At 37.7% G+C, this 25,749-nt stretch overlaps 1 protein-coding gene across 39 annotated transcripts in view; it reads right to left on the bottom strand.

Moving 5' to 3' along the window:
- Nucleotides 1-25,749, bottom strand: part of FOXP1 (forkhead box P1) — a 631,964-nt gene that overhangs the window by 70,296 nt on the left and 535,919 nt on the right. For all 39 annotated transcript variants that reach the window (XM_034440573.3, XM_060684181.2, XM_034440574.3 and 36 more), the window contains one exon: nt 13,641-13,845. In XM_034440573.3, the coding sequence (XP_034296464.1) occupies nt 13,641-13,845 (205 nt within the window). The remainder of the gene's footprint in view (nt 1-13,640; nt 13,846-25,749) is intronic.

Here is a 25,749-nt window from a genome sequence, read left to right as displayed (position 1 = left end):
AAATGTCCTGAAAGAGCAAAACTAGGATCTAGAAGGATAAATCTGGGAATCTAGAATGAGAAGACCTTTTTACCTTTACTTTAATGATGCAGGGTTACATTATTGGATACTACTGTGGTAAGAACTGAGAAATGATATTTGTTTCTCTCCTGAATTGTTTTTGAGAGAGCTTGATGGGGTCTAAATTAACAGACCATTGAGGATTCTGTTTTGAAATTGCTGCGAGAAAGAGAGAGAGAGAGAGTGCGAGAGAGAGGGAGAGTGCAAGAGAGAGAGAGTGTGTGAGAGAGAGAGAGAGTGAGAGAGAGAGGAAGAGTGCGAGAAAGAGAGTGCGATAGAGAGAGAGTAAGAGAGAGTGCGATAGAGAGAGAGTAAGAGAGAGTGCGATAGAGAGAGAGAGTAAGAGAGAGAGAGAGTAAGAGAGAGTGTGAGAGAGAGAGTGCGAGAGGGAGAGAGCGTACTCTGAAGACCTATTGGTATGTACCCATCATCTAAAAACATAACCAATGACATGCTAAGGTCCACAATGACTTGATGTTTGGTAAAAATGGGAAATACAGGCAGCCTCTTATGGCAGAATTGCTTGGAACAGGTACACAGCAATGCACAAACGATGCTATACAATCTCTGTTTATTTTGTGGTTACTACTTAATAACATAATAGCACAAGACAGATAGAAGAAACTCTTTAAAATAGCCCAGAAACATTTTAAAATTAGTAACTAGATCCATGTGGTTTGATCTGGTTTTCTATACCATTGAAATAAATAATAGCTTGTCTTCTGAACAGTTTTATTACTGGTAAGTATTTCCATACAGAAATTAAAGACTGTTTTCAAATTTGCTGAGATGACGTCTCTTGAAAGTGACCCCCATATGTAAACTGATGGGGCAAGTGTAAATTAGTTATTTGATTGTACAACGAAGTAATGAGTTCCAAAAAAACCTCTTTAACATTGTTTTAGTGGTAATTACCTTGTTTGACTATTTTGTTCGAACCATTGTAAATAAAGGCACAATCAGTACATCAGAGACTGACCTATTCCGGGGATTGAAGATATATTACAACCAAATGGCAGTAAGATCTCACTGCATTATTTTTCAAGTATGTTCATTAAACATGTGGTCCTAAAAGCTATTCCCTGGCAAATATTATCATTTAAGGGCATTGGAATTTCATTTAACCTAATAGAATTATAAACTTTACAGAATCCTTGTTACTGGAACACTTCTCAACAGTCTATTTCAAGATTTACTGTCGGCATTACACAGCTGGTTCAAAGGAACTTACCATGTTTTATTCCATCTTTGTTGTGGTCTGGAAGAAGACTCTTTTTTTTAAAAAAAACAAAAACCTAAACTGTTATGAGAAGTTGTACATGTCTATTTATTGTTGAAAATATAGCTGTGAGCTTAAATAAGAGTCCTGCTACATTAAACCAAATAACCTCCATCGAGTCCAGTGAATTTATGTAGTGTTGAGCTGAACGTTGCTCCTCTTTAATTCATAAAGGAAGGGACACATTGAAAGGGAAGTGGTAAGAATTCCATTCAAATTCTCAGTGGAAGAAGACATCGGCCTTACTTGTTATCCTTTTTCTTTAACTTTTAAAATATTATACCTTTTCCATTCTCTTCAATTAAAAAAAAAAAAACTATTTGTAAATTCTTTTCTCAAGTTTGCAGTTGATTCCAGCTCTCTACCCAAAGCCAGGATGGACAACCAAAGCTGGTATCTATGAGATGACTTACTAATGACTGTAGGATACTGAAGACTGCAACACGATATGTTAGAAAGCAAATGGCTCACAGTATAAATTATCAACTGAAGGGAAAGGAAAATGTTACGTGAAACTAAGAGAAAGGTGGAAGGATGACTAAAGATCTGATCCTGAGAAGTGGAATTGATGCGCATCAGACAGACAGAAGTGAGGTTTATAGGTTTAATTAATGTTAACAGGATAACATGTATGTCCGAAAGCATGAATTGATGCCATCCCCCAAAATAAGACATCCCCTGATAATAAGCCCAATCGGACTTTTCAGCACATTGCAATAAGGCCAAGCGCTTATTTCAGGGTTCAAAAAAATATAAGACAGGGTCTTATTTTCGGGAAACATGGTATATATATGAATATAGAAATCCATAGGATGGTGATAATTGTATGCCATGCTCCAGTGAATGGAAATAGTGAAAAAAACAGAAGGAAAAATAGTTTGGTCAACTGACACGAATTGCTAAATAGAGAAAATACAGAAAAAGTGCTCACGTGAGGACCCAAGTAAGAAGAATAGTGATTAGTGAGCATCTATTTTTTTTTAAAGAAAGGTCTATTTATTTCATGTACATATATGGAAAAGGAATGAGGGATATATGAGCTATGAGAACTTCTGAACGAAGAGCAGATCACTGTTTGATAATGTTAATGGATGGGAGAAATCAGATATGGAATAAAGTAGTCTGGGTGGAAGAAACAAAAGAATAAAAATAGAATAATTGCAGAGACTCAACGGAATGCATGGAAAGCAAACATAAGGATTTTAAGATGTGCAAATGCAGATAGAAAAATACTGTAGAATGAATGTTGGTCAAAACAAAAATAAAAGATTTGTGTTATTCTACCAACTCTGTTACCAGGAGTGAAAGCTGGAGATATCAAGAGAAACGTAACAAGTAACCTACATGCAGGAGGAATGGGTTACTTAAGACATCCAGGTGGTAAAACAAGAAGAGATCATGAGTGCTGCTGAATGTTGAAAGCATTTAGTCATCCAAATAAGACAAGGTAGAGAGCGAAAATCATAGTCAAGAAATCCGAGTCAAACACCACAAAATCCAAACCGCAATGAGAGTATATAGGTAGAAAGAAGCACAGAGCTAAGACCCACACACCCATCCAACTGAAGGACTGAGTCAAAAGCTGGTCTGCCCGGCAACAAAGATGGGACTAAGAATTATTGGCAGACTCAGTCCTTCAATCTGATTGGGCGAGTACTACCCACACTGGCTGCTGTCTCCACTCTCAATGGAGAATGAATGAATGAATGAGAATTGAACTTTAAACAATGGTATGACAGAATAGTAAACGGCATTAAGAGGAAGGAGAAGACATAGAGAGTAACGAATGAATGGAGTTGATAGAGTCTTCAAAGACAGAGAAGTCAGAACAACAAAAGGTGGAAGCAAGGATAGTCTACAAAATAGAAAGGCATGGAGAGGTGTTGTACATAGTATTAGGATAAACTTAATTAAAATTCAGTTTCTTCTCTTATTCAATGCCTTTTTCTTTGGCTTACCTTTCCTTACTCCTTTTCTATGCTTTTCAGAGAAAAGGAATAACATATTGGATATGTACATATGTGTTTAATGCTACTACAGCTGCTAGTCCTGACAGCTGGATACTACTGCTCTTAAAAGCAGTTTTTTTTCCGTTCGCTCTTCAGCACAAATATTATTGCCACATATTCTCCCTCTCACTGCAACTAACTGCTAAACATATAATACTAGGTAATACTGTGTATAATGCAATACCTATACCTACTCATGTACTTCAATTTACCAATTAGCAATTCTATAGACATCATTAGAACAGTGATCCTAAGAAAAATGCAAACTATAATCAGCTGAGTTACTCCAGCTAACAGAGTAGAGCAAAGGTCATTCAAGTATCAGCCACATGCAAAACAGATGAAAAGATCATTAACCCTAAATAACCTCCTTATTCAGTTGGAATATTAGTAATATTTTCCTTTATGTTAACCGTCCCCGAGGACCGGCTTCCAAAAACCAATGCTTTCATATATTACAGAGTCATATGATGTTCAGAAAATAGGCACATCAGTACCTACTTGACTTTGGCTGATTTCAAAAATCCAGTCCCAACTGTGGTCGTAAGTCAAGGACTATTTGTAATGGCCAATTATTCTACATTGTTGCCAAGAAAACTACAGGTAGTCCTCGATTTACAACAGTTCATTTAGTGACTGTTCAAAGTTGCAACGGCACTGAAAAATGTGACTTATGACAATTTTTCACACTTAAGACTGTTGTGGCATCCCGTGGTCATGTGATCAAAATTCAGATGCTTGGCATCTGACTCATATTTATGACCGTTGCATTGTCCCGGGGTCATGTGATTCCCTTTTGCAACCTTCTGACAAGCTAAGTCAATGGGGAAGCCAGATTCACTTAACAACTGTGTTACTAATATTAACAACCGCAGTGATTCACTTAACAACTGTGGCAAGAAAGGTTGTAAAATGGGGCAAAATTCACTTAACAAATGTCTCACTTAGCAATGGAAATTTTGGGCTCAATTATGGTCCTGAGTCAAGGACTACCTATACACCTCCATTATTTTTTTTCAGGAAGTCAGGATCAACTTGAAAGAGACTTATTAAACAGAAACAAGGAACAGAATCAAATTCAGGATGATGTCCTAGGACAGGGGTGTCAAACTCATGTTGTCACGGTGGTGTCACATGACATATCGGGACTTTTTTCCCCTTTGCTAAACCGGGCGTGGGTGTGGCCAGCACCTGACACATCCTGCCCGGGAGTTTGACAGCCCTGTCCTAGGAGATGTTGCTCTCTAGTTTCCAAGAAGCAGATTGGACTATTATTTTAACCATATCAAAACTTTAACCTTGCAAAAGCTCCCAGGAACAATTCCTAGCCTTTTTACTTAAAGTGATTAGGTAGCACAATTTTGCCAGAGCCAATTATTTAATAGGGACATCAGAGGACAACAACTATTGACAACCCTTAAGATTCAACTCTAGCATATTTTTACTTTATTTTTTTCACATTTCTGTATCCCCCATCTCCCTCAGAGAGGGACTCTGGACAGTATCCAATAAAACATTAAAATATAAAACAGCGTAGAGAAAAGTTTAAAAAAATAAAAAAATAAGAGGCGGCAAGAGATTAGTCAAAAAGCAAAGGGAGGGCTTTCAGGGGACTAACCAGAAGTGGTATTCAGCTGGTTCGGACCGGTTCACCTGGACCAATAGTGGAAATTGCGGGTGGGGGTTGGCCCGCCCCCGCCCACCCAGGCTCTATACCATCCTATTTAGGCACGTTTTTGAGACCAGGCGCATGCGCAGAAGGCACGCGCACCAGCAAAGCGCATGCAGGGAAGGCCGGGAGCATGCGTGGACGGGGCACGAGTGAACGAAGCGAGCATGCACACTCATATTTGTGAACTGGTAGGGAAAATAACTGAATACCATCCCTGGGACTAACCAACTCCACAGCTGCATGCTCTGCTAGGCCCCCCCTACAAGGCCACAAAGCCATGTCTTAATTCCTTTCCAGAAGCCCTGGAGAGTTGGGCCCTGCCTCCCCCCTGGAGGAAGAATAGTCTACAGGGTGGGGCAGCAACAGAGAAGGCTCTCTTCCTAGACCCCGCCAGTCAGAAATGTTTAACTGATGGGATCTGCAACATACTTTCCCTGTCTGACTAGGAAATTATGGATCACACATGGATCCCAAATTGCTGCCAAAACTACAAATGGGAACTCCTTGTTATCTTATCTACAAACACTGTCTTTTGATCATTGATGCTAATTTCACTTTAATTATGTATTGCATAGCTTTAACATTTGTGGTTATAATATAGCTGAAGAAAATTATATACGGAAATGTACAGACGGAATTCCATGCCTCTCATTTGTGAAAATAAACATGCACACGGTTCCTCAAATTGGAGAGTAGCAAAATGATCTTTAAAAAAAATATATAGCTTATTTACTTACTTCCCTTCTACCAATTAAAGCATGCATGCTGCAGAGAATCAAACATTAAAATGATGAGAGATTTGCATACCAGTGTTGAGCATCTTTTTACTTGTTCTTAGGGAACATAAGTATCTATAGCTAAGCATGTCCCTCAGGGCAGAGAAGATTGAGATAGGTTATAAATTGAGTGAATTTATATTTATGTATTTAATTGCACAATAAATATTTTTTTAATTGTCTGAACAAAATCCAAGCATGGAAACATGCAGTCAAAATAGTATGCTAATCACTCTGAGTGCCACAGTTGCAGAGGGAAAAGAAATTAAGAAGCCTTGATTTCAATTTTGGCGTCCGCCTCACAAATAGCACAAAAGTGTTCGCCTTTTAATTGTGTTGCATATTGATAAATATCTTCTTGTGGCACAACAGGGAAGATCTTCTCTGCTGGCAGTCTGTACCAAAGGGTGTTCACCCGCCTGTACTCGAGGGTTTACCCTGAATGATTTAATTATAATTTTCTGTGTATAAGACAAATTAAAGAGGGGAACAGGAGTGCCCTGCCAACACAGATTATTTATCTCCTTAACAGATTGCTACGCGCCAAACCCCAGAGCTGCTGCTGCTGCTGCTACTGATGTTGCTTACAAAACTTGAGCGCAATACGGGACAAAGAAAGAAACACATGCTAAATTGGAGGAGCAAGAATAAAGGGAAATAAAGCCATTATTTCTAGCTTGAACTGCATTAACTACCCTGGGAAAATAGATGGAGTTTTGGTCACAGATAATTAGGGCTTTGTGTATTTGTTTATAATGTAAGTTATTTTTGAACTGGAGACACATTTAACAGGACATTTGATTTGATTCTCATCATCTGAGCTGAAAACATCTGGGAACTTCCTTTCATGTTCCATTTGAAAACATACTTGTCTTACAAAGCCTAATGCCATCCCCCAAATCTAAGAACAACCTACTACATTTCTGAATGTTCATCCGTTCTTCCTTCACTGTCTGTTTAATTCTCAGCGATGAAACGTAAGAGTAGACTAGAGAAGAGAAAGACTTTTTGATTCTACACTGAGCAACTTATCAAAGGGAGAAAGGAACCAATTACTGTGTTTCCCCGAAAATAAGACTTGGTCTTATATTATTTTTGCAATAAGCCTTAATGCAAAAGATGCATTAGGGCTTATTTTCTGGATAGGTCTTATTTTGGGGGAAACATGGTACTAAATGCATCCATCTGGCTGACAATCTTAACTGGGGCTTATTTTGGGGGTAGGGCTTATATTACAAGCAACCTGAAAAAATCATGCTAGGACTTATTTTCCAGTGGGGTCTTATTTTCGGGAAAACAGGGTAGATCCAGTCTTCATCTGTGCATGATGCTGTGATTATTATTTTTTTAAAGTTACTGTCACTAAACAACAACATCAACAAAATGAAACAACTTGACCAACTTTCTGTGTTTAAACTACTCCTATGTAGAGAGGGCAAACAAATCCATATTAAAATGTGCAAGTTTTTTCATGATAACTAATGCAAGTTGATAGATTGGCATTCCCATTATCTGTTGTGTAGCCTTATTCAACTCTCCATGATTTATGTTTTAATTGTTCAAATCTCCATGATAAGAGATTTTAAAAAACGCTTCCTTCACGTTCCATCAAACTTGAAAAAAAAATATAGAAATATAATTCTCATCATGGAATAAAAGTCCTTCAAGTACCCATGAGGCTAAGTCACATCCTTATGGACAGTCTTATGGTTCAGCTGGGTAAGAAATCTCCTAATTCACATGGACAATGATTACTGACTGAACATGGAGTAATCAAAAGGAACAAAAGTCAGACAATAATGAGTTGTCAATAAGGATAATTAATGAAATCATATGAAATGGAAACAATAAAATATGCAAAGCGGATATGGTTAAGTAGTGGATGTAAATAGTAAAGGAAAAATAGGCTGGAGATGGGGAAGAAGAGAGGGAAAATCCTGTTTGTTGAGTTTTATATAAGGTACTGAGATCTAAAACTAGGGTCTCGGTATTATTAAAGGATCATTTATTCCCAAATCAACCTCTTCTATCAACCAAATGGCTTTTTAAAAATCGTTACGAATGGTTATTGACAAAATTAGATTCCATACTGATTTGTACTGTGCCATCTTTCAGAAAGGAGGCCAAAACTGTCATATTTTTATAAATATAATGGTTAAAAAAATATCCACTATTGAATTCATTCAGTTTTTAATTTTTCCATTCTCAAATTCAGATTCAATCTATTTGTGACTCTTACTTTGAAAGTGTTTAAGATTTAACGGATGTTTGTGAGAATTTTCATGCACGTTTATCCTTATTAAGCACTTTTTTGTGCTGTTTTCCTAGTGTGTATGTCATTGTACCTTGTTCTTATCCAATCTCATCCAATTGTGTACATTTTGTACACAATTGTTTTAATGTGTAGATTTTTTAATAGATCTGCAATAGTCGATTACATCTCATTAATAGGTGTGTCATTTGGTACTGTATTGATTTTATTCCCCAATGAAGCTAAATCTTGAAAGAATTAATAATCCCTTTTCATGGGTGGTATTTTATCTTTCATCTTTTAGCCCTTTTAGCCCACATGGCCCTGGTAACTCGAGGGACTGCCTGCTTGTCACAGTGTCTGCCCAACTGGTTCAATCTGGCGGGTTTGGTGCATTCCAGGTTCCTTCAATTAAACAATGCCATCTATCCAGACCTTGAAACCATGTCTTCTCTGTAGCTATGTCTGTCCTCTGGAATGATGTTCTTACCCAAATCTGAAAAGTTCTCACCCTTCTGGTATTTTTCAAGGGCCTTAAAGACATGGCTCTTCACTTAGACTGATGCCCCATTCTTCCTTTCTTTTCCCCTCTGGGTTTTCTTTGCCATTGTTGTTCCTTTGTCATGTGTTGTTTTCATGTTTTTTGCATTGTTGTCTCTCTCTCTTTTTGACGTTTTAACAATTATAAACTGGCCAGAGTCGCTGGGAGTCAGGTGGCATATAAATGTAATCAGAGATTGGCGTCATATACTGTAACAACCGGTTCACCCAGAATTGAAAATATGACCGCATCCGGCATCGAAAAACTGGCAATTATAAAGGACGTGATAACGCCAGGGCGGATGGGCAGGCCCAGGCGCTGGTTGGAACTACTGGTTTGCCCGAACCAATCCGAACCGGTAGCAGCCCACCACTGAATGGATGGTTGCACAGTTAGCAAAGTGTTTAGACTGGATTTGGCATTCTGTCTGCTTATTATTAATCTCCCAGCCAATTTCTCTTTAAATCATAATATTACTGAAGACTTTAAAATGTTTTTCTCCATCCCGAAATTGACCTATTTGACTTGGGATTTTAGGAAGATACGAAGGAAGTCCTTGATTTCTAAGAACCTCTAGGAGTTATAATCAGATTTTAGTAGATTTAAATTTATTGATTTAAGATTCAAGGAAACAAAGGAGACTTAGAAACAAATCCACCCTGACTTCCCGTTCAAAGTATCCGTTCTTAGACAATCCAGATAGACAACAGTACAAAAATGTGCTTCTGACATTTAGAAAACAGAAATGTTTCTTGGCTCTTTTCAGGAGTAACTCATCCATTCTCTTAAAACTATCTAAATATTAGTTTGTTCCATCCTGCATTTCAAACCAGCCAATATAACTTATAATAGTGAGCCAGCCTGCTGATCTAGGGAATTATTCCACTACTCATTTCAAACGCAAAGGCACTTGATACTCTACCGTTTATTCTTTTTACAATTCTTATTCTGCCATGAATATTAGGAAAAAGAAAAGTATTCTTCCAGACTCCCCAAACAATCTAAACAGAGGCTTATATGTCATACAGCATGTAGGCAGGCACCATATTGCCTGATGAGATAGCAACAGAAACCTTAAGTGCCTTCATCGGCATTCTCTGTGTATTCTTGCCTGCTCATCTTATGGACAAAGAGGTAATTCAATCATGCTGCTGTAAACGGATGGTGCCAACCTCAAACACACCAAAGAAAAAAAAGGAAATAATCCACCTACTTTAAATCTGAGGTACTTGCATTCTTGTTACATTACGCATTTGAAAAAGATTTTAAAGAATCGTTCTACTAAATAGTACCATCAATGATAAAGTGCACATTTATGAATGTCATTTTAAATGAAGGTTCCTCTTTTAAAGAACCTTAACTGAATAGTGAATTTTACCACAGCTTGTCTTCCAGCTTTCTTGTTAAGCAAATTTAAAACATTATATTTTAATGTATTATATAACCTGCAACTGAAGGTTGGTTTATAGATCCCTTTTGAAAGAAATCAGAAGTTTGAAAGACAAAATGTAAGCAACATTTTTTTCCCAGTGTCAAACTTTAAAATGGCCAGATTCTAAACAGAACGCATAATGGGTTTCTTAAACTCAGTAAACTAGAGCAGTAAAGTTAAGATCAGGCTATATGAAGAACCCACTAGAAGTAAATCAAAGCAGTTCTAGTGAAAGTCACACATGGTACTAATTTGTTTATCAGTCATATCTTCAGGCCTCAAAGCATGCCACTATCATCATTATAAAACAAAATTTGTACAGAAATACTGTTTGACATATATGTGTGGGCGCACACTCTTACAGTCAAGAAGCTATGCATATGTATTCCATATGTGCGTGCATACATGTATCATGCATGTATTTATATGGATTATGAAAACAATAGGGGATAGATAGAGAAATGTACATAAATAAAACAATGGAGCCCAATGTTATCCAAGAAAAGTTGTGGTAGTAAAGTGGTTAGAATGCAGTATTGAAGGCTAATTCTGTGGACTGTTGACTGCCAGCAATTTGATCCTGACCAGCTCAAGGTTGACTCAGCCTTCCATCCTTCCAAGGTCAGTAAAATGAGGACCCAGATTGTTGGGGACAATATGCTGACTCTGGAAACCGCTTAGAGAGGGCTGAAAAGCATTATGCAGTGGTATATATGTCTAAGTCTATTGCTAGTGCTATTACTATTTATGAAATAACCTGCCCATCATTAAGAATTTAAACAGAAGAATCAACTCCAGTATGAGATTTTTACTCTTAAGATTCAACATACAAAACAGATGCAAAGGAACTAAATGATTTTTCCTCCCATTTTGCTCTAGGCCGGAAGACGTCAAACTAAAAAATCTCAACTTCCACAAAAAAAGTACTTTCTGGAGGTATAGAAAATATATTTCCTTTATCAAACCAATATAAAATACCAATACAAATCCACATCCCTAGAACTGATATACTGTATACTCCTCCTGTTAATATCCCAATTTCAAAATAGTATTACTATATAGTACTATAGAGTAGAGTAGAGTAGAGTAGAGTAGCTATTGACCAAGTGTGATTGGTAACACAAGGAATTTGTCTCCAGTGCATAAGCTCTCAATGTACATACCACCAATAAGTGATCATGATCATAATCATAAAATACAATCATCACAAAGATCATAAGATACAAACTCAGTGATAGGATGCTAAATAAGCAAACAACATCAATCAAAATAGAATACTAAATAAGGCAATCAACATAATTCATGAGATACAAACAACAAAAATACTCATAAGAAGCTAATAGAAAAGATGAAAAGATGAGAAGGATAATAGCTACGAAAAGTTTGGTGGAAAAAAGGTTTAAAAAAAAACTAATAATCAAAACCTCAGTAAAAACCTACCAATTAGCAAGGAAAGGCAGATCCAGTTAATTTGCTTTCAAAGATTATTCCATATGGTTTCATAAAAAACAGCATCCTTATCATTATTGACTTATTCTTTAGCAAACTGTAAGAACTAATACTAACAAGTTCCAAGCCATTTTCACTCATTTGTCCCTTCATTTGCCTCCTTTCTCTATCCCCACATTCAATCCAAATGCATTTCAGGAGGCACCTTTACAGCAGAGTTTGGGGGTGGCGGGAATAAATAGAGAAAACAGAATTCATGGCCAGGGTAGAACAGAATCCAGCAGTTATGTTATGCTCTAAGACACAGATCTAAAAAATAAAGCCCTTCCTTCCTTCCAAGGGCTCAAAAATGAAACTTGAATAGAGGATTTGAGGAAGCTCTGAAAAAGTCACCCTTTTTAAAGTCAGCTTTGCTCCTCTCTTTCAACTATTTTCATGATATTCATGGTAACAATCCTAAAATACTATTGCAGTCTAATAGGTCTGATACTATACTACAGGATACAATACTAGAATCCTGATAGCAATTATTATTGCAGTCTAGCAGTTCTGAAATACTGTGGCAAAACTTTCCCACCAGGCATAAAAAGCCACAATAACAATAGAACTTAGATTTATATACTGCCTCATAGTGCTTTACAGCCCTCTCTAAGTGGTTTACAGAGTCAGCATATTGCCCCTAACAATTTGGGTCCTCATTTTACTGACCTCAGAAGGATGGAAGGCTGAGTCAACCATGAGTCTGGTGAGATTCGAACTGCTGAACTGCTGGCAGCCGGCAGTCAGCAGAAGTAACCTGCAGAACTGCATTCTAACCACTGCACCACCACAGCTCAATGATAGAAAAATTAGAAGGTAAATTCACATAAGAGATTCCCAAAATAAATAACTCTATTAATGGCTTACATTCCATATTGCTCTACTGTTGGATGGAAGTTCCTATTTAATTTTTATGAAATATTGAAAAAGGGCTCAATACCTTTTTTGAAAACATATTTTATATCTGAAAATTCAGATACATACTTTAAGTGCCTAAACTGTTCAAATCAGTTTGTGACAGTAGCTCATAAACTGACAAACATGGATGAAAATACAATTATTACAGCCAAATTATAGGAAGCCAGATACAGTTTCAAATTATTCCTTTTCCCTGAGGAAGCAGAAAGTTCAGTAAAATAGTTCAACCGCATTATCGAAAGTCTGGTATATTTAATTATCTTTCACTTAAACAGCCTGTTGCAAAACTAATTGGATGATCATGTTTGCAGTAAACTAGAATTTTGGTTGTTCCTATCCTACTTTTTAATATGCATGAACTGGTTCTTACCGCTTGACTGTTCCTACTTGTTCTTTCCGAGTAGGAGTGGCTTAATAAACCCATAATTGAAAATCAGGCGATATACTGGTAGCCTTTTATTCCCATATAAGCTAGAATTTGTAAACCAGATTTTTGGAGCTCTGACCTATTGGATAATCAGTATTTTGATTGACTTGAGGGTTTCATTTCAAATTCTGCTTCCCCTGATAAAAAGGTCAACCAAAAGCCATTGATATACCTAGCAGACAGATGGAGACAATTGCCCAAAATGATCTAGGATTCTGGATGATCACTATTTGCAGCGATTGTATTTGCAGTTTATATGCACGTATTTATCATCATCTCACACTGTCCATCAAGCTACTGATAAATGTGCCGACATGTTCATATACCATAGCAGCTTGTGTGGATGAAGATAAACAAGCATTATATGAACCAAACCTCACCCACACAAGAGGTAAATGATTGTTTACAAAAAACTGTTGGTAATTGGCCATTATTCCCATGAGTTTCAGAATGTCAAGAGTTACCTTAATGTCATACTAGAAACATTAACCCTTAGCATCCTGGGATTATGCAGCTGCCCTCCATGAGAATGTAAAAAAAGATACAATTACTTTGGAGTTGCAGATGAGTGCGATGAGCACATAATTGTGTGCTCCAAAGCACATTCAAACCTGAAGTGCATGTCAGCCCTAATGGAGTGTATGTATGTGTATTATGTATTTGTGTGCATAAAATTAGAATGACCGTAAAATAAAAATAATGCATTTATACAAATAGGTACTTTCTACCTACAAACAGAAGTGTACTGTTTTAGGCCCTGATAAGGAGAAACTCCATTCATGCTTACCTCTCCCTTTTAGGAGTGTGGACTGACAACTGTCCATTGGTTGAGGCATGTGGGTTTATTATTAAGGAGGGCTTTGAAGAGGCTGAAGAGGAGATACATGTGGTTGACAGATCCAGACTGCTATGGTTGTTGCTGGCTGCTTCCTCTGCTGTGTGAGATCCTGTCACTTCTTTCCAGAGTTGTTGGAGTTCGGTTGGAATCATGCCTAAAACAAAATTCACCGGTTAATGTTTACTAATCACTACTAAATTTAATCACTAGTTAATACAACTCCAAATGTAATTGACAGTGCTCGACATGGGGATGCCCTTGAAAAGTATCCAGAAATTTCAGTTGGTTCTAAATGTAATGGCCCATATAGTTTTGTGCAAATCTAGATTCACACATATGAACTGCATTAGTTGTCAATTTGCTTCTGGATCCAATTCAAGGTGCTGGTTATCACCTTTAAAGCCCTATATGGCTTGGGTGATTTGAAGGACCATCTCTTTCCAATTACATCTACCCAATCCACTATATTGGGGAGGCAGGCTATGTTATGATTTCCCATCATTAAAGAGATCCATCTAGTGCAGGGGTGTCAAACTGGCAGCCCATGGGCCAGATGCTTCAGGAGCAGGCCACGCCCATCCCAAAATCTAGCTAACAGAGTTATGCAAGAACACCGTGGAAACCACCAACAAAAAGCATTTTCAACATGCATTCCTGCTAGTGAGCCATGAAACCCAAAGCTACCCTAGGATGGCTGATGCCAGTGTCAGGAACACTATTTTTATATTTACATTCATGAACACCTGTGTTGAGCCTGAGCTGAACCTTGTAGCATAAAGACACACAGTTCAATCTTTTGACAGGTTGTCGCATCAGAACAGTAAAATGCTAGGCTTTTCTATTTGTGACCACAACAGACATAGGGAGAATAATTACATAGGTTCTTTAGTTGTACAATAGCATTTTGCATGTTAATGGCTTGCCAAGAATTATCCTGTGATAAGATGGGCAGCCAATACATTTTATAAATAAAAAATAATAAAATTAAAATTTGCTCGTTGGAAAACATGAATGCCTAAGGGCGGCAAATGATGACATATGCACATGATATTGTCATGCAAATAAGGTGGCTGCTGTACTTGTGTTAGTGGTCATGGTATGAATGACACACAAATTATACAAGCATGTCATTTGCTCAATGATATTATGACATGTATGTCATTTTGACATTGTGGCATGAAACTAACACCTATTTTGAAAATAAATCAAGATGGGGTAGAATTCCAATAATAGTTGAAGAGAATTATGATATACATTCCGAACATAAATGGGATTCCAAAAATCTAATGTAAGAGAAGAGTATTATTGGAATAGATGGATCATTGGTCAGCTCTAGCATGACACATGTCAATGTATAGGCTCATAAGCTCCATTATTTATCATCAGTGCTATTTGGATTGTAATTCAGTAATATGATTTCACAATTTTAATGTTAAGCATTTCAGTATTAAAGATAAGCATTTGAACTTGGAGTTAATTCCTAAACAACAGCATGCTGAAAAAATGGGGATGAAATGCAAGTTTTTTCAGAATGATAGAGATGTCTTCTTGGTCACCATAGAAAATAGAGACTGTACTGAGGTATTTATTTCATAATTTTTATCATTTTTAGTTGGATGATGATGAAAAAGAGACTGAATAAATGGGGTTTCATTTGCTGAAAGATGACAGAAAATGGTAACTTCTGTTTTGAAGCAAGGAAAGTCTTCAAAGAAAAAGTATCTCTGTTTTTATGATATCAGCACAAATGTAATTTTGTGCATGAATTGTAAATTATGACAAATAGCTTTGCTTTTAAATATAGTTTTATTAATTACTTTTAGACATAAATTATGAATTCATATTGTCTCCATGAAATGCTTTTTAAAATTTTAACAGTAAAATTGATTATACTGTGATTATGTCATTAAAACACCTATTTTTCTCATTAATTTTGGTTTTTAGCACTGCTCACTTGATAGATGTGCCTTATGTAAAAAACCTTGCAAATTCCTATACAACTAGCACTTTTGTTATTATTAGTTTCTTGATCAGTAATAGTAAGCCGCTAAAGTAAAATAAAACACAAAATACATTTTCATGAGAAATATGTTCCTTAAGTAAAGGTAGCTAGCGAAATTCAGGAGATATTAAGATTCTTAACTAAACTGAGAATTTTAAAATACCTTTGTAAGATCAAATTTAGTTATGCAAAACCTGGAGTGACACATATTAATCCCATTCTTATGAGATTCTAAGTTAACAGCACATAAATGTTTGCAAACAACATTTGAAGGTATCTTGTCATATTGCTGTAGGCTGGCATGAAAAAGTAGTGTAAGAAATTTGTATTAAAGTCATGAAGAATCTATGTTTTCTTCAAAGTAATTCTCTTTCTTTTGAAAACTAAAGACTAGGGCCAAGAAATCCAGCTTCTTTGTTTCAAGGGACTGTATTTTTAAAAAAATCAGTGTGAGGGTGTGTGTGTATGGGGGGTGGGGGAGACTGCCATTTTCAAAATATACATCTGTATCTGAAACACAGCCATGTCTCTTACCAGACCTAAGGCATTAAATAAAGGCAGTGTGCATTAGATTCATTTGAAACACATAATAAAAAATGCCAAGGTCTAAATTTAATTTATTTTTGTCATTTAGAATACAATGGCTAGATAATCATCTTAACGTGATCAGCCAAACATCTTTACTTTGCTAAACTGTTAAAGATTTTAATTATGCTAGCTTTGGAGAGCAGTGGTCTAATGAGGCGATAGACTCCAGAGAATCTGAGTGGTTAAGAACTGTGAAATGAGTCTGATAGGATTTTTTTTTATATTCACCGTGGATCGTTTGCATATCAAAGAGGAGTAAATTATTGCACGGCAGACCAATAATCTTCCCCGCCTTACTCAGAATGCCATTAACAAAAACATTTGGTCTTTGCTATGGGGCTGACTAAAAAAAAAATGCAAAAATGTTCCCAATTAGTATATATTCTAAAAGATACTTCAATATTCAGTCGTCTGAGTCTTGTGATACATTTACTGTTATAAAGCGGTTTATTTCTTCTTTTATAAAAATAAATAAATGCCAAATATTCTATGAAGAAATTGGCCTCATGTGAGCGATTCACTATTATTCACTTATAACCTGTCCCCCCAAATTAAAGGTCTGAAGAAATTTGAACAAAGAAAAAGGTCACCGTGTAATCTTACGTCCTGTTTAATAGCAATGGAGCTATTATTTTCAAACCCCTTGCAAAGTGACAGAGTAGAGTATATTTTTAGCTTGACAGGACTGTCTCCACACTAACAATTACTGTGAATATGACCGACCCTTTCACCACTGTTTACTCAGTTGAAACAATAGTGAATGGACCTGTCTGTTGATGGGATAGTAGATACTAGATTGTGTGAGTCAATCTTACATGTTGAGATTCTACCAATATGACAAAATTATATTTACCATTATTATTCATCACTGTGAAATCTTCATGTGCATAGATTTTTTTTAAAAAAGATGGATAATACTATAACTGCTTGATTTTTGTTCATCTAGAAAATGCCATAAAGTATCTCAGTATATCAAGGGCAAAAGAGGAGAAATAACGCATTACAATCTCTACAACAAACTTTCCATAGAAGAGCAATTGATTGACATTTATGAGGGCATCTGTGCACACAACACAAGTAAAACCCAGATTTGTGTATAAACTTATATAGCAACATCTGGAACAATTCACCGGCAGAAGATTATAGATTAGATGGCTTTAGGCAAAAGAATCCAATTATGATGTCATAGAGTAAAATTAAATATCTCAATAATTATATGCACTTTTACAAGCACTTGTGGATTCTTATCAGTTTTGTTATCCATAATTTTGTGTACCCTAAACAGAATCAATATACATGTAAAGGTGTTCATTTATATGGTTTGTTATTGCTATTTTGTACGTTCACAAAATAGTAGAGGGGCTTTTGTGCATGTAAAAGGTTTTTTTTAAAGTGTTGTAGTCTTTGCACAACATGTTTGCCCTCCTTCTTACCAAAGGAGAGTAGATCTGACTGAATTAATCCAGCTGCAAAACTCCATATGGCTTCCTGGAAGCAGTTGAATGCCTTTTTCTTTGGAGCAATTCAGTGGTGGTGGAAGGAGTTGCTTACTCAGACCACATGGTTCATGCTGGCTTTTCTCTTCCACACAGTTCTTCTCAATCTCAATAGAAGAGCTGCTTTGTCACATTGCTGGATTTTAGTGTTGCCACTACTTGCATTTTGCTCTAGTGACCAAAAGGCTTTCTCTGAAGCCTTTGACCAGAACACTGGCAATCACGGCTGGAAGTGTTCCTTTGAGCAGGAAAATTATAAAAATTTGCTCATTCTTGGAGGCTACAGAAGGAGAACTATCCTAACTTGTCCAGAACTATCCACAAGAACTAGCTACAAGTGGTCTTCAGGAGGCAAGCACCAGTGATGCTATTAAGAGACCTCTCCAGCAAGGTCATGAAAGAGACACTGAGAACAAAAAAGCCAGCACAGATTGCTTCCTTCCAATACCAATTAAGTCTGTCACTTTGAAGGCTAAAAAGCCACTGGAGTTCTATGATTGTGCTAATGCTCCATGCATGCATTTATATGAATTATGAAAAAAATAGGGGATAGATAGAGAAATGTACATAAATAAAACAATGGAACCCAATGTTATCCAAGAAAAGTTGTGGTGGTACAGTGGTTAGAATGCAATATTACAGGCTAATGCTGCTGACTGCAGACTGCCAGCAATTCGATCCTGGAGTCAAAATTAGTGCAGAGAAGGATGGCCCAATACACTGTACAGACAATCTGTATGTTATTCTGGAACTCAACCTCCCCAATTTCCATAAACTCAAGATCTCATTATTTACAGCTTCATCATGTTAGGGAAAAAAACCCTCAAAAATAAAAAAGGATCATCTGTAATCATGTACTTTCTTTTAGCATAGACAAATAAGTGCACAAATAGAACATCTGTTTTGTTCCATGCACAAAACAAACTCATTATGATTCAGTCCAGTTGAACCAGTTCAGGGTAAGTTGTGGTCTAGCTAAACCAAAAGCTAACAAGTGTTTTGACCGAGACAAATTTCAGGTCCTATAGGACAAGGCTGATATCCCTCTTTCCCTACTTGTCATGGCCTATGACCAGCCTTCTCACCAGTCATCCTAACACTTTTCTTTCTTTTTATTTGCTTTTACTGCAGCTGCTGTGGTTGAATTCATGTCTGGCATAATCCAAGCTACTCAGTTAATCAAACCATTCCCAAATTGTCCCAGCACCATTCTTCTTCTTCTCCGCTGCACAATTCCACCATTTGTTTTGCCTTTTCCTTGTGGCCTCCCACCTCAGAACTCCTGTACTATCCATGACCAGGCCAACATCCATAATTCAGTTTTGGATGCACCTACAACACACGTTTCAATCTAAGCACAGACTGCTTGCATGGAAGAATCCATCCATAGTATGTCTTGCACATCGTAGGCTATTTAGTAAATTTAAAGATGTGTTTGAACAAAAATTAGATAAAAAAAATCTGTTAATGACAGGTTTTAAACTAAGAATGGTAAAATTGATTCTTCCCAGATGTTGCTGTTCAATTCCCAGAAGGTTCATGAACATGCCCAATAATGAATTACTGAGATAGAACCGAACAACATGAGAGCCAAAGATTCCCTAACTAAGACTAATCTGTGATAACAAATAAAAATATTTGAACTGTCCAGCACAGAATAGCCAGACAGAATCTTAAGTCCATTCCACTTTCTAAATTATATTCATAATGATCAACCTAATGATTTCTTTGGGCCATCTATCTGATAAGTATTTCTGAACCAAAGCTGTAATTTTCTGTAATTCAATTGTGAAAGCCAAAAAAAAAAAAAATCCAAAACAAAACAGAATCCTAAAAATCAAAAACATAACTTTTCACTTATGCCCATTAGGAAAACAAAACTTTCACACATTTGATTTTTTTTTTTTTTTACTCTTCTTCTGGAGATGAAATCTAGTTGTCTGGAATGCTTTTGAAATTAAGTTTGCTTTATTGTGGCTTCCGGTTACAGAGCTAAAGCAAGAAAATTATAATGAGGCATATGCTATTTTATACCAGAGAAATGACAAGCTTTTTTTTAAAAAAAATTGTTACAGTGAGTAATTTTAAAACTATAGTCCAATATAGTAATGTTTTTAATAATTATCACTATTATTTGTCCTAATAGTAGGACAAATTATTTTCACAGAATGCATATAAGCTATGTTTATTTCCAAAAAGTGTGTGTGTGTGTGTGTGTGTGTGTGTGTGTGTGTACTTTATGTACTTTTGTTGTCAGTAATAAAAAGGGTATTTATAATGTGAGCATTCATTGCCAATTATTCCAGACTGGAGCTTTCACATTTTTCTTTGCTGTGTCCCTTTTTCCTAGGAGAAGTATTTTCTTCATTATAAAAGAAAAAGTAGGTGCAGCCTTAAAAAATGCACATTGTGGGGACAGTTGACAGATGACCCTCTGTGGAACTTGATTTCGCAAACCTAGGTATTTGCCAGCTATAAGACAACTAAAGTTGCTCAACCTTTTTGTGTCCTTGTACATCCATACCCAGGTGACCATGTTCAAGCAAGCAGAAAGTTGATTTAAACCTCATAATGACATCAGTTTAGAGCCATCAGATTTCTCCGATAAAGAAATTGTGTTGTATTCTGTCATGTCTAAATTCTCAAATTAGCTTTCCTCTCTTCTTCCCAAACCCAATAAAGCTGTAGGATTCATAAGAGAAGATGAAAGGGGGGAAAAAACCCTAATACCAGACACTGAACAATTAAAATTCTTTTTGTTAATGTTTGCCTTATCAGTTGTAAATCCCTTTTTAAATATTTCCCCCCTCCTAAGTTGCAAGAACTAATAGTTACACTAGACAGTGAAGCCTATTCATCAATCAATGCCACAACTGCTGAATTACCTACTAGTGTCTCCGATGTGTTGCTGCACAAATTACACTTCATGCATCACCACATTCATTTCTTTCACATTACATGTTAGTGTATCTTGTCACTGCCCAATTGCCCTCTTTTGGACAGCTTAAGTGATATATTATGCTATGAAGCTTGCCAAGGAAACTTAATAATAGAGGGACTGTTTGTAAAAAAAAAAAAAAAAGAATTAGAAAGATATGAGTCCAGAGTCCAGTAAGTGAATATGTAAAAATAGCTTGTGAGATTTCTCAATTACATCTGAAGGTGTAATTAGCTTATGCTACAATGTTTTACATGACCAAATCAACCTTTATACTATTTCCTTTAATTTTCCTTTCTTTCTTTCTTTCTTTTTAAGCCTCTACAATGGCAATATTACACTTGATATCACATAAAGTTTCCACTTGACCATCTTCTACCATTAATAAGAAGCGTTTGACTCCATTCAACTTTGACTCCCTGGATGTTTGGTTACCACTAAATGGAACAAAAAACAATTCTTCAGCTTCCTTCTTTGCTTTGGGGGTAGGAAGAATGCAATAAATGTAATGGATGCATACCCATGATTAGCAATGAAATATTTTGGGGGAAAAAAAACTCCTGATAGATGAAACAGTTGAGCATTAGGATTGCTCACAAATTCATTTTGTTTCAGATTACAATCCTAATGGTTAAATCTATAATGGATTAATCACTTTGGAATGTGTGAATTTTAATGGGTAAATTCAAGCTTAGATTGAAATAAGAAATCCCATCCTTATAATTTAAACCAGGGGTATCAAACTCAAGGCCTGCGGGCCTGATCCATCTTGTGAGGTGCTTAGATCTGGCCTGTGGGGCTGCCCTGGAAACAGCGAAGGACAGGCCCGGGGTGCCCCTGCCAGTGAAAATGGAGCTTGGGTGGGCTGCGCGCAGCCCTCCCAGGCTCCCTTTTTGGCTGTGACGGCCTCCTGCAGCCCTCTGCCTGTGAAAACGGAGTTCGGGATGGTTGCAGGAGGCTGGCAGAGGGCTCAGGATGTCAAGCTGGCCACAACCACTCTGGCCACGCCTACTCAGCCCCTGAGGTCAAACCCTGATGCAGCCCTCAATGAAATCGAGTTTGACACCCGATTTAAACTATTGGGGAGGACGGAAAAGGACTTACTTACACACACAGACACACACAGACACACACACGGAGATGGAATTTATTAAGCATCTCCTAGGTTGTTTACCATAAACTGAGGACTGGGTTTGATACAACTAACTGCAGGAAACTGAAGTAGGTCAAGAGAATATATTTGCTATGAAGTAGTCAACCAGTTGGTAAAATTAATCAATAGAGTTATCTAGAAATGCTGAGAGGACTATTCAAATTTCCTAGGCATTTGGGGATGTGGGGGGAAAGATAAGGTAGCTTTAGAGCAAAGACACAGCATTAAAATGAATCCCTTTGTTTAACTCATGCAATATCATGTTAAGTCTCAACGATGGTAAATATAGATACGACTATTTTAAGAGGTAGAAAGAAAATGTGAAACTTCTTATCCCTTGTCAAACACAGGATTAAGGCAACGGGGATCTATTGTTCAAACTTTGTAAGGTAAAGAAGACTCAGATGGTGGGGGCATTGCATGTTTTCAAAATGTGACTACCACAATACGTTCAGTTCATGACTCTCATCTCTCTATAGCATTGTCAACTTTTGGACCCGGGCTTTCGCAACACATTGAACTGCAGTCATTAGAAAGCAGCATGTTTATGTTACGCTGTGAAAAAGTTCAACTGCCAATTTCTGCACATCGAGTGGCTGTTAAATATACACGAGCAAGCCTGGCCAAAATTTGCAGGGTTTTTTTTTTGCATCGAAGAACTGCAATGCTCTTACAGAAAGCAAGAGAGCAAAACGGGGTTAAAAAAATATGACATGATGGGTAACTTAACTCACTATTTTGTGAAACTCTTTTTTTACCCTCAGAATAATTTATCCAATTTACACATCATCCATCCTCACAAAAGGCACACTGGGCCAGTGGTGGGCTGCCCCCAGTTTGGACCGGTTCGCAAGAACCGGTAGTAAAACTGGGAGGAGGCCCTGCTCACCACCCCGGATGTCGTCATCGGTGATCTGCGCATGCGCAGAAGCTTCTGCGCATGTGCAGAAACAAGGGGCGCGTGCAAGTGAGCGAAGCAAACCAGTAGTAAAGGTAAGTAGAACCCACCCCTGCACTGGGCGGTGTACAAGTAACAAGTAATATATAAAAACATAACAACTGTATATGATTGTTATGTGTGTTGGACCTAGTCTTTGGCCGTTAAGTGAATTTTGTTGTATGGGTATACCGTGTATATACGTACAATGTCAATAAAATAATAATAATAATAATAATAATAATAATAATAATAATAATAATAATAATAATTACTATTATTACTATTATTACTATTATTATTATTAATAAAAATGGTTATTAAGAGGCAAAGGTAGTTAAAATTCAGAATTAAAGACAGAGGGATGTCCTTCAGGTTGCTAACCAGCCTCATGCCTGTATGTTCTTCAGAGATCCAAAAGCAAGAAAACAATTATCTTTGTTTACATGACAATTTATTCTGCTTTACAGATGGTAAACTTATGACCATAACTGATCCCCATTGACTTTGCTTGTTAGAAGGTTGCAAAAGCTGAGCATATGATCCTGGGACACTGCAATTGTCATAAATATGAACCAGTTACCAAGCATCCTAATTTTGATTACATGACCATGGGGATAGTACTACGGTCGTAAGTATGAAAAATGGTCATAAATTACCTTTTTCAGTGCCCTTGTAACTTTGAATAGTCATTAAATGAACTTTTGTAAGTACTACCTGTATAGGTGAATGTTACAATGATTGCTAGCAAAATCTTAAGACTGTTTGCAGGAGGACTATGAGCACCATGGCCTGGATAGAGGAGCAGAGCCTTATGGACAGTCTCCCAATAGTACACTACATTTAGGGCATGAAAAAATGAAACAAGTTGGAAGATTAACTTGTGTAATTTTTGTTCGACTTAAAACTCTGAAGATTTCAAGTTATCCAGAACTCTTTATCTATATAGCTTGTTACTCAGAACTTTGTGTCTGCATTATTGTATCTGTTGTGGTCTGCCAGCAGCCTGCAGAGCTGGCAGCAGAGTTGGACAGTGAGGAGGTTGGGGAGGAACATGGGCCAGTCCTGGAGTCTGGGGAAGGCTCGGATGAGGGCTCTGCATCGGAGGCAGAGAAAAGGCCATCTGGGAGGTACATGCTGCCTCCGGAGCCTCCAGAGTCGGACCTCAGCGAGGCAGAGGAACAGGGTGAGCCTGTTCCCAGTGTGTGCATGTGCAGAGCTGCCAGAAGGCAAGAACAGTTAAAACAAAAGGGACGACTCGGGAGTATGGCTTGGAGATGATTGGCCCCTCCCATAAGACTTAAAAGAGCAGCAAAGGCACGTGGACCTTTGCAGGAAGCAACGTTGTTAACTCTGTGCAGTTTAAAGTCTGAAGCTCTGTTTGATTCTGGACTCCGTGTGGCTTTGCCAATTAGGTCTTTGGCAGCCTGTCAAGGGAGATAAAGGTGGGTGATTATCAGCCTTATCCCGAAAGACTCTTTACAACTATTTGGGACTCATCTGTGAATGAACAGAATTCAAAGCTGTTAAAATAAAACAGGTTTTTGGGACTACTCGTGTGTTTTACTGACTCAGGAAGCCTAGGTCAGAACAGTATCAAGAAAAGCTGAGCTAGCTAAAAAGCATGAGTTGGATTATTCTCTTGTATGAGGAGTCGCCTGTTCTAAGGACAGACCAGCCTAACAAAGATCTGATACATTCACAAGAGGAACACTACAGGTAGTCCTTGACTTACAACAGTTCATTTAATGACCTTTTGAAGTTACAACAGCACTGAAAAAAAGTGACCTATGACCATTTTTCACAATTATGACCCTTGCAAGCATCCCCATGGTCCCATGATCAAATTTCATATGCTTGGCAACCGACTCGTGTTCATTATAGTTGCAGTGTCCCAAACTCATGTGATCACCATTTGTGACCTTCTGACCAGTAATCAATGAAGAAGCCAGATTCACTTAACAACCATGATACCAACTTAACTTAATTGCAGTGATCCATTTAACAACTGTTAGGGAAGAACTATTGTAAAATGGGGCAAAATTCACTTAGTTATTGTCTCTGTTAGCAACAGAAAATTTGGGCTCAATTGAGGTTGTAAGTCGAGGACTACCTGTAGTTTGGAAGCTTGGGGCCTGGGGTCTGTAAAAAAGTAACAGCAGTTCCCACTGCATTTGCTTTCAGAGGAATTTCCTTAGCCACCATATAAAGGTACAGTTGTACAGACATCACAAATGTCTATTACAGTGATGGCTAACCTTTTCTGGACCAAGTGCCCAAAGCACGCCCGAACCCCTACAATGCAAAGTGCGTGCAGCAGAGGTGGGTTGCAGCAGGTTCTGACCAGTTCTGTAGAACCGGTAGCAGAAATTTTGAGTAGTTCGGAGAACTGGTTGTAAAAATTCTGACTGGCCCCACCCCCATCTATTCTCTGCCTCCCAAGTCCCAGCTGATCGGGAGGAAATGAGGATTTTGCAGTAACCTTCCCCTGGAGTGGGGTGGGAATGGAGATTTTACAGAATCCTTCCACTGCCATGCCCACCAGGCGACGCCCACCAGGCCACACCACACCCACTAGGCCACATCCACAGAACTGGTAGTAAAAAATTTTGAAACCCATCACTGGCATGCAGCCCCCCCCGCACAAACGCACTCCCCGCATGCCCTCCCCACATGCGTGGCAGAGACCCAAAGACCAGCTGGCTGGCGAGAGGTGCGTGTGCATGCGTGGAGGAGCTGAACTGGGGCAATGGCTTGCGTGCCCACAGAGAGGGCGCTGCATGCCACCTCTGGCACATGGGCCATATGTTCCCCATCACGGGTCTATTATGTTTAAAGCGTGACAGCTAGAAAAAAGAAACGCAAACTAATTTTCCAGAAAAAAATAAATCTTTCTTGCTAGAGTGATTTGTCCCCATTATTGTTGGCAACCCTCAAAACCCAC

Source organism: Pantherophis guttatus, chromosome 2 (assembly GCF_059756535.1).
Source record: "Pantherophis guttatus breed Tessera chromosome 2, ASM5975653v1, whole genome shotgun sequence".
NCBI lineage: Eukaryota > Metazoa > Chordata > Lepidosauria > Squamata > Colubridae > Pantherophis > Pantherophis guttatus.
Note: the sequence above shows the minus strand (reverse complement) of the source record. Positions and strands in the feature narration are given on the sequence as shown.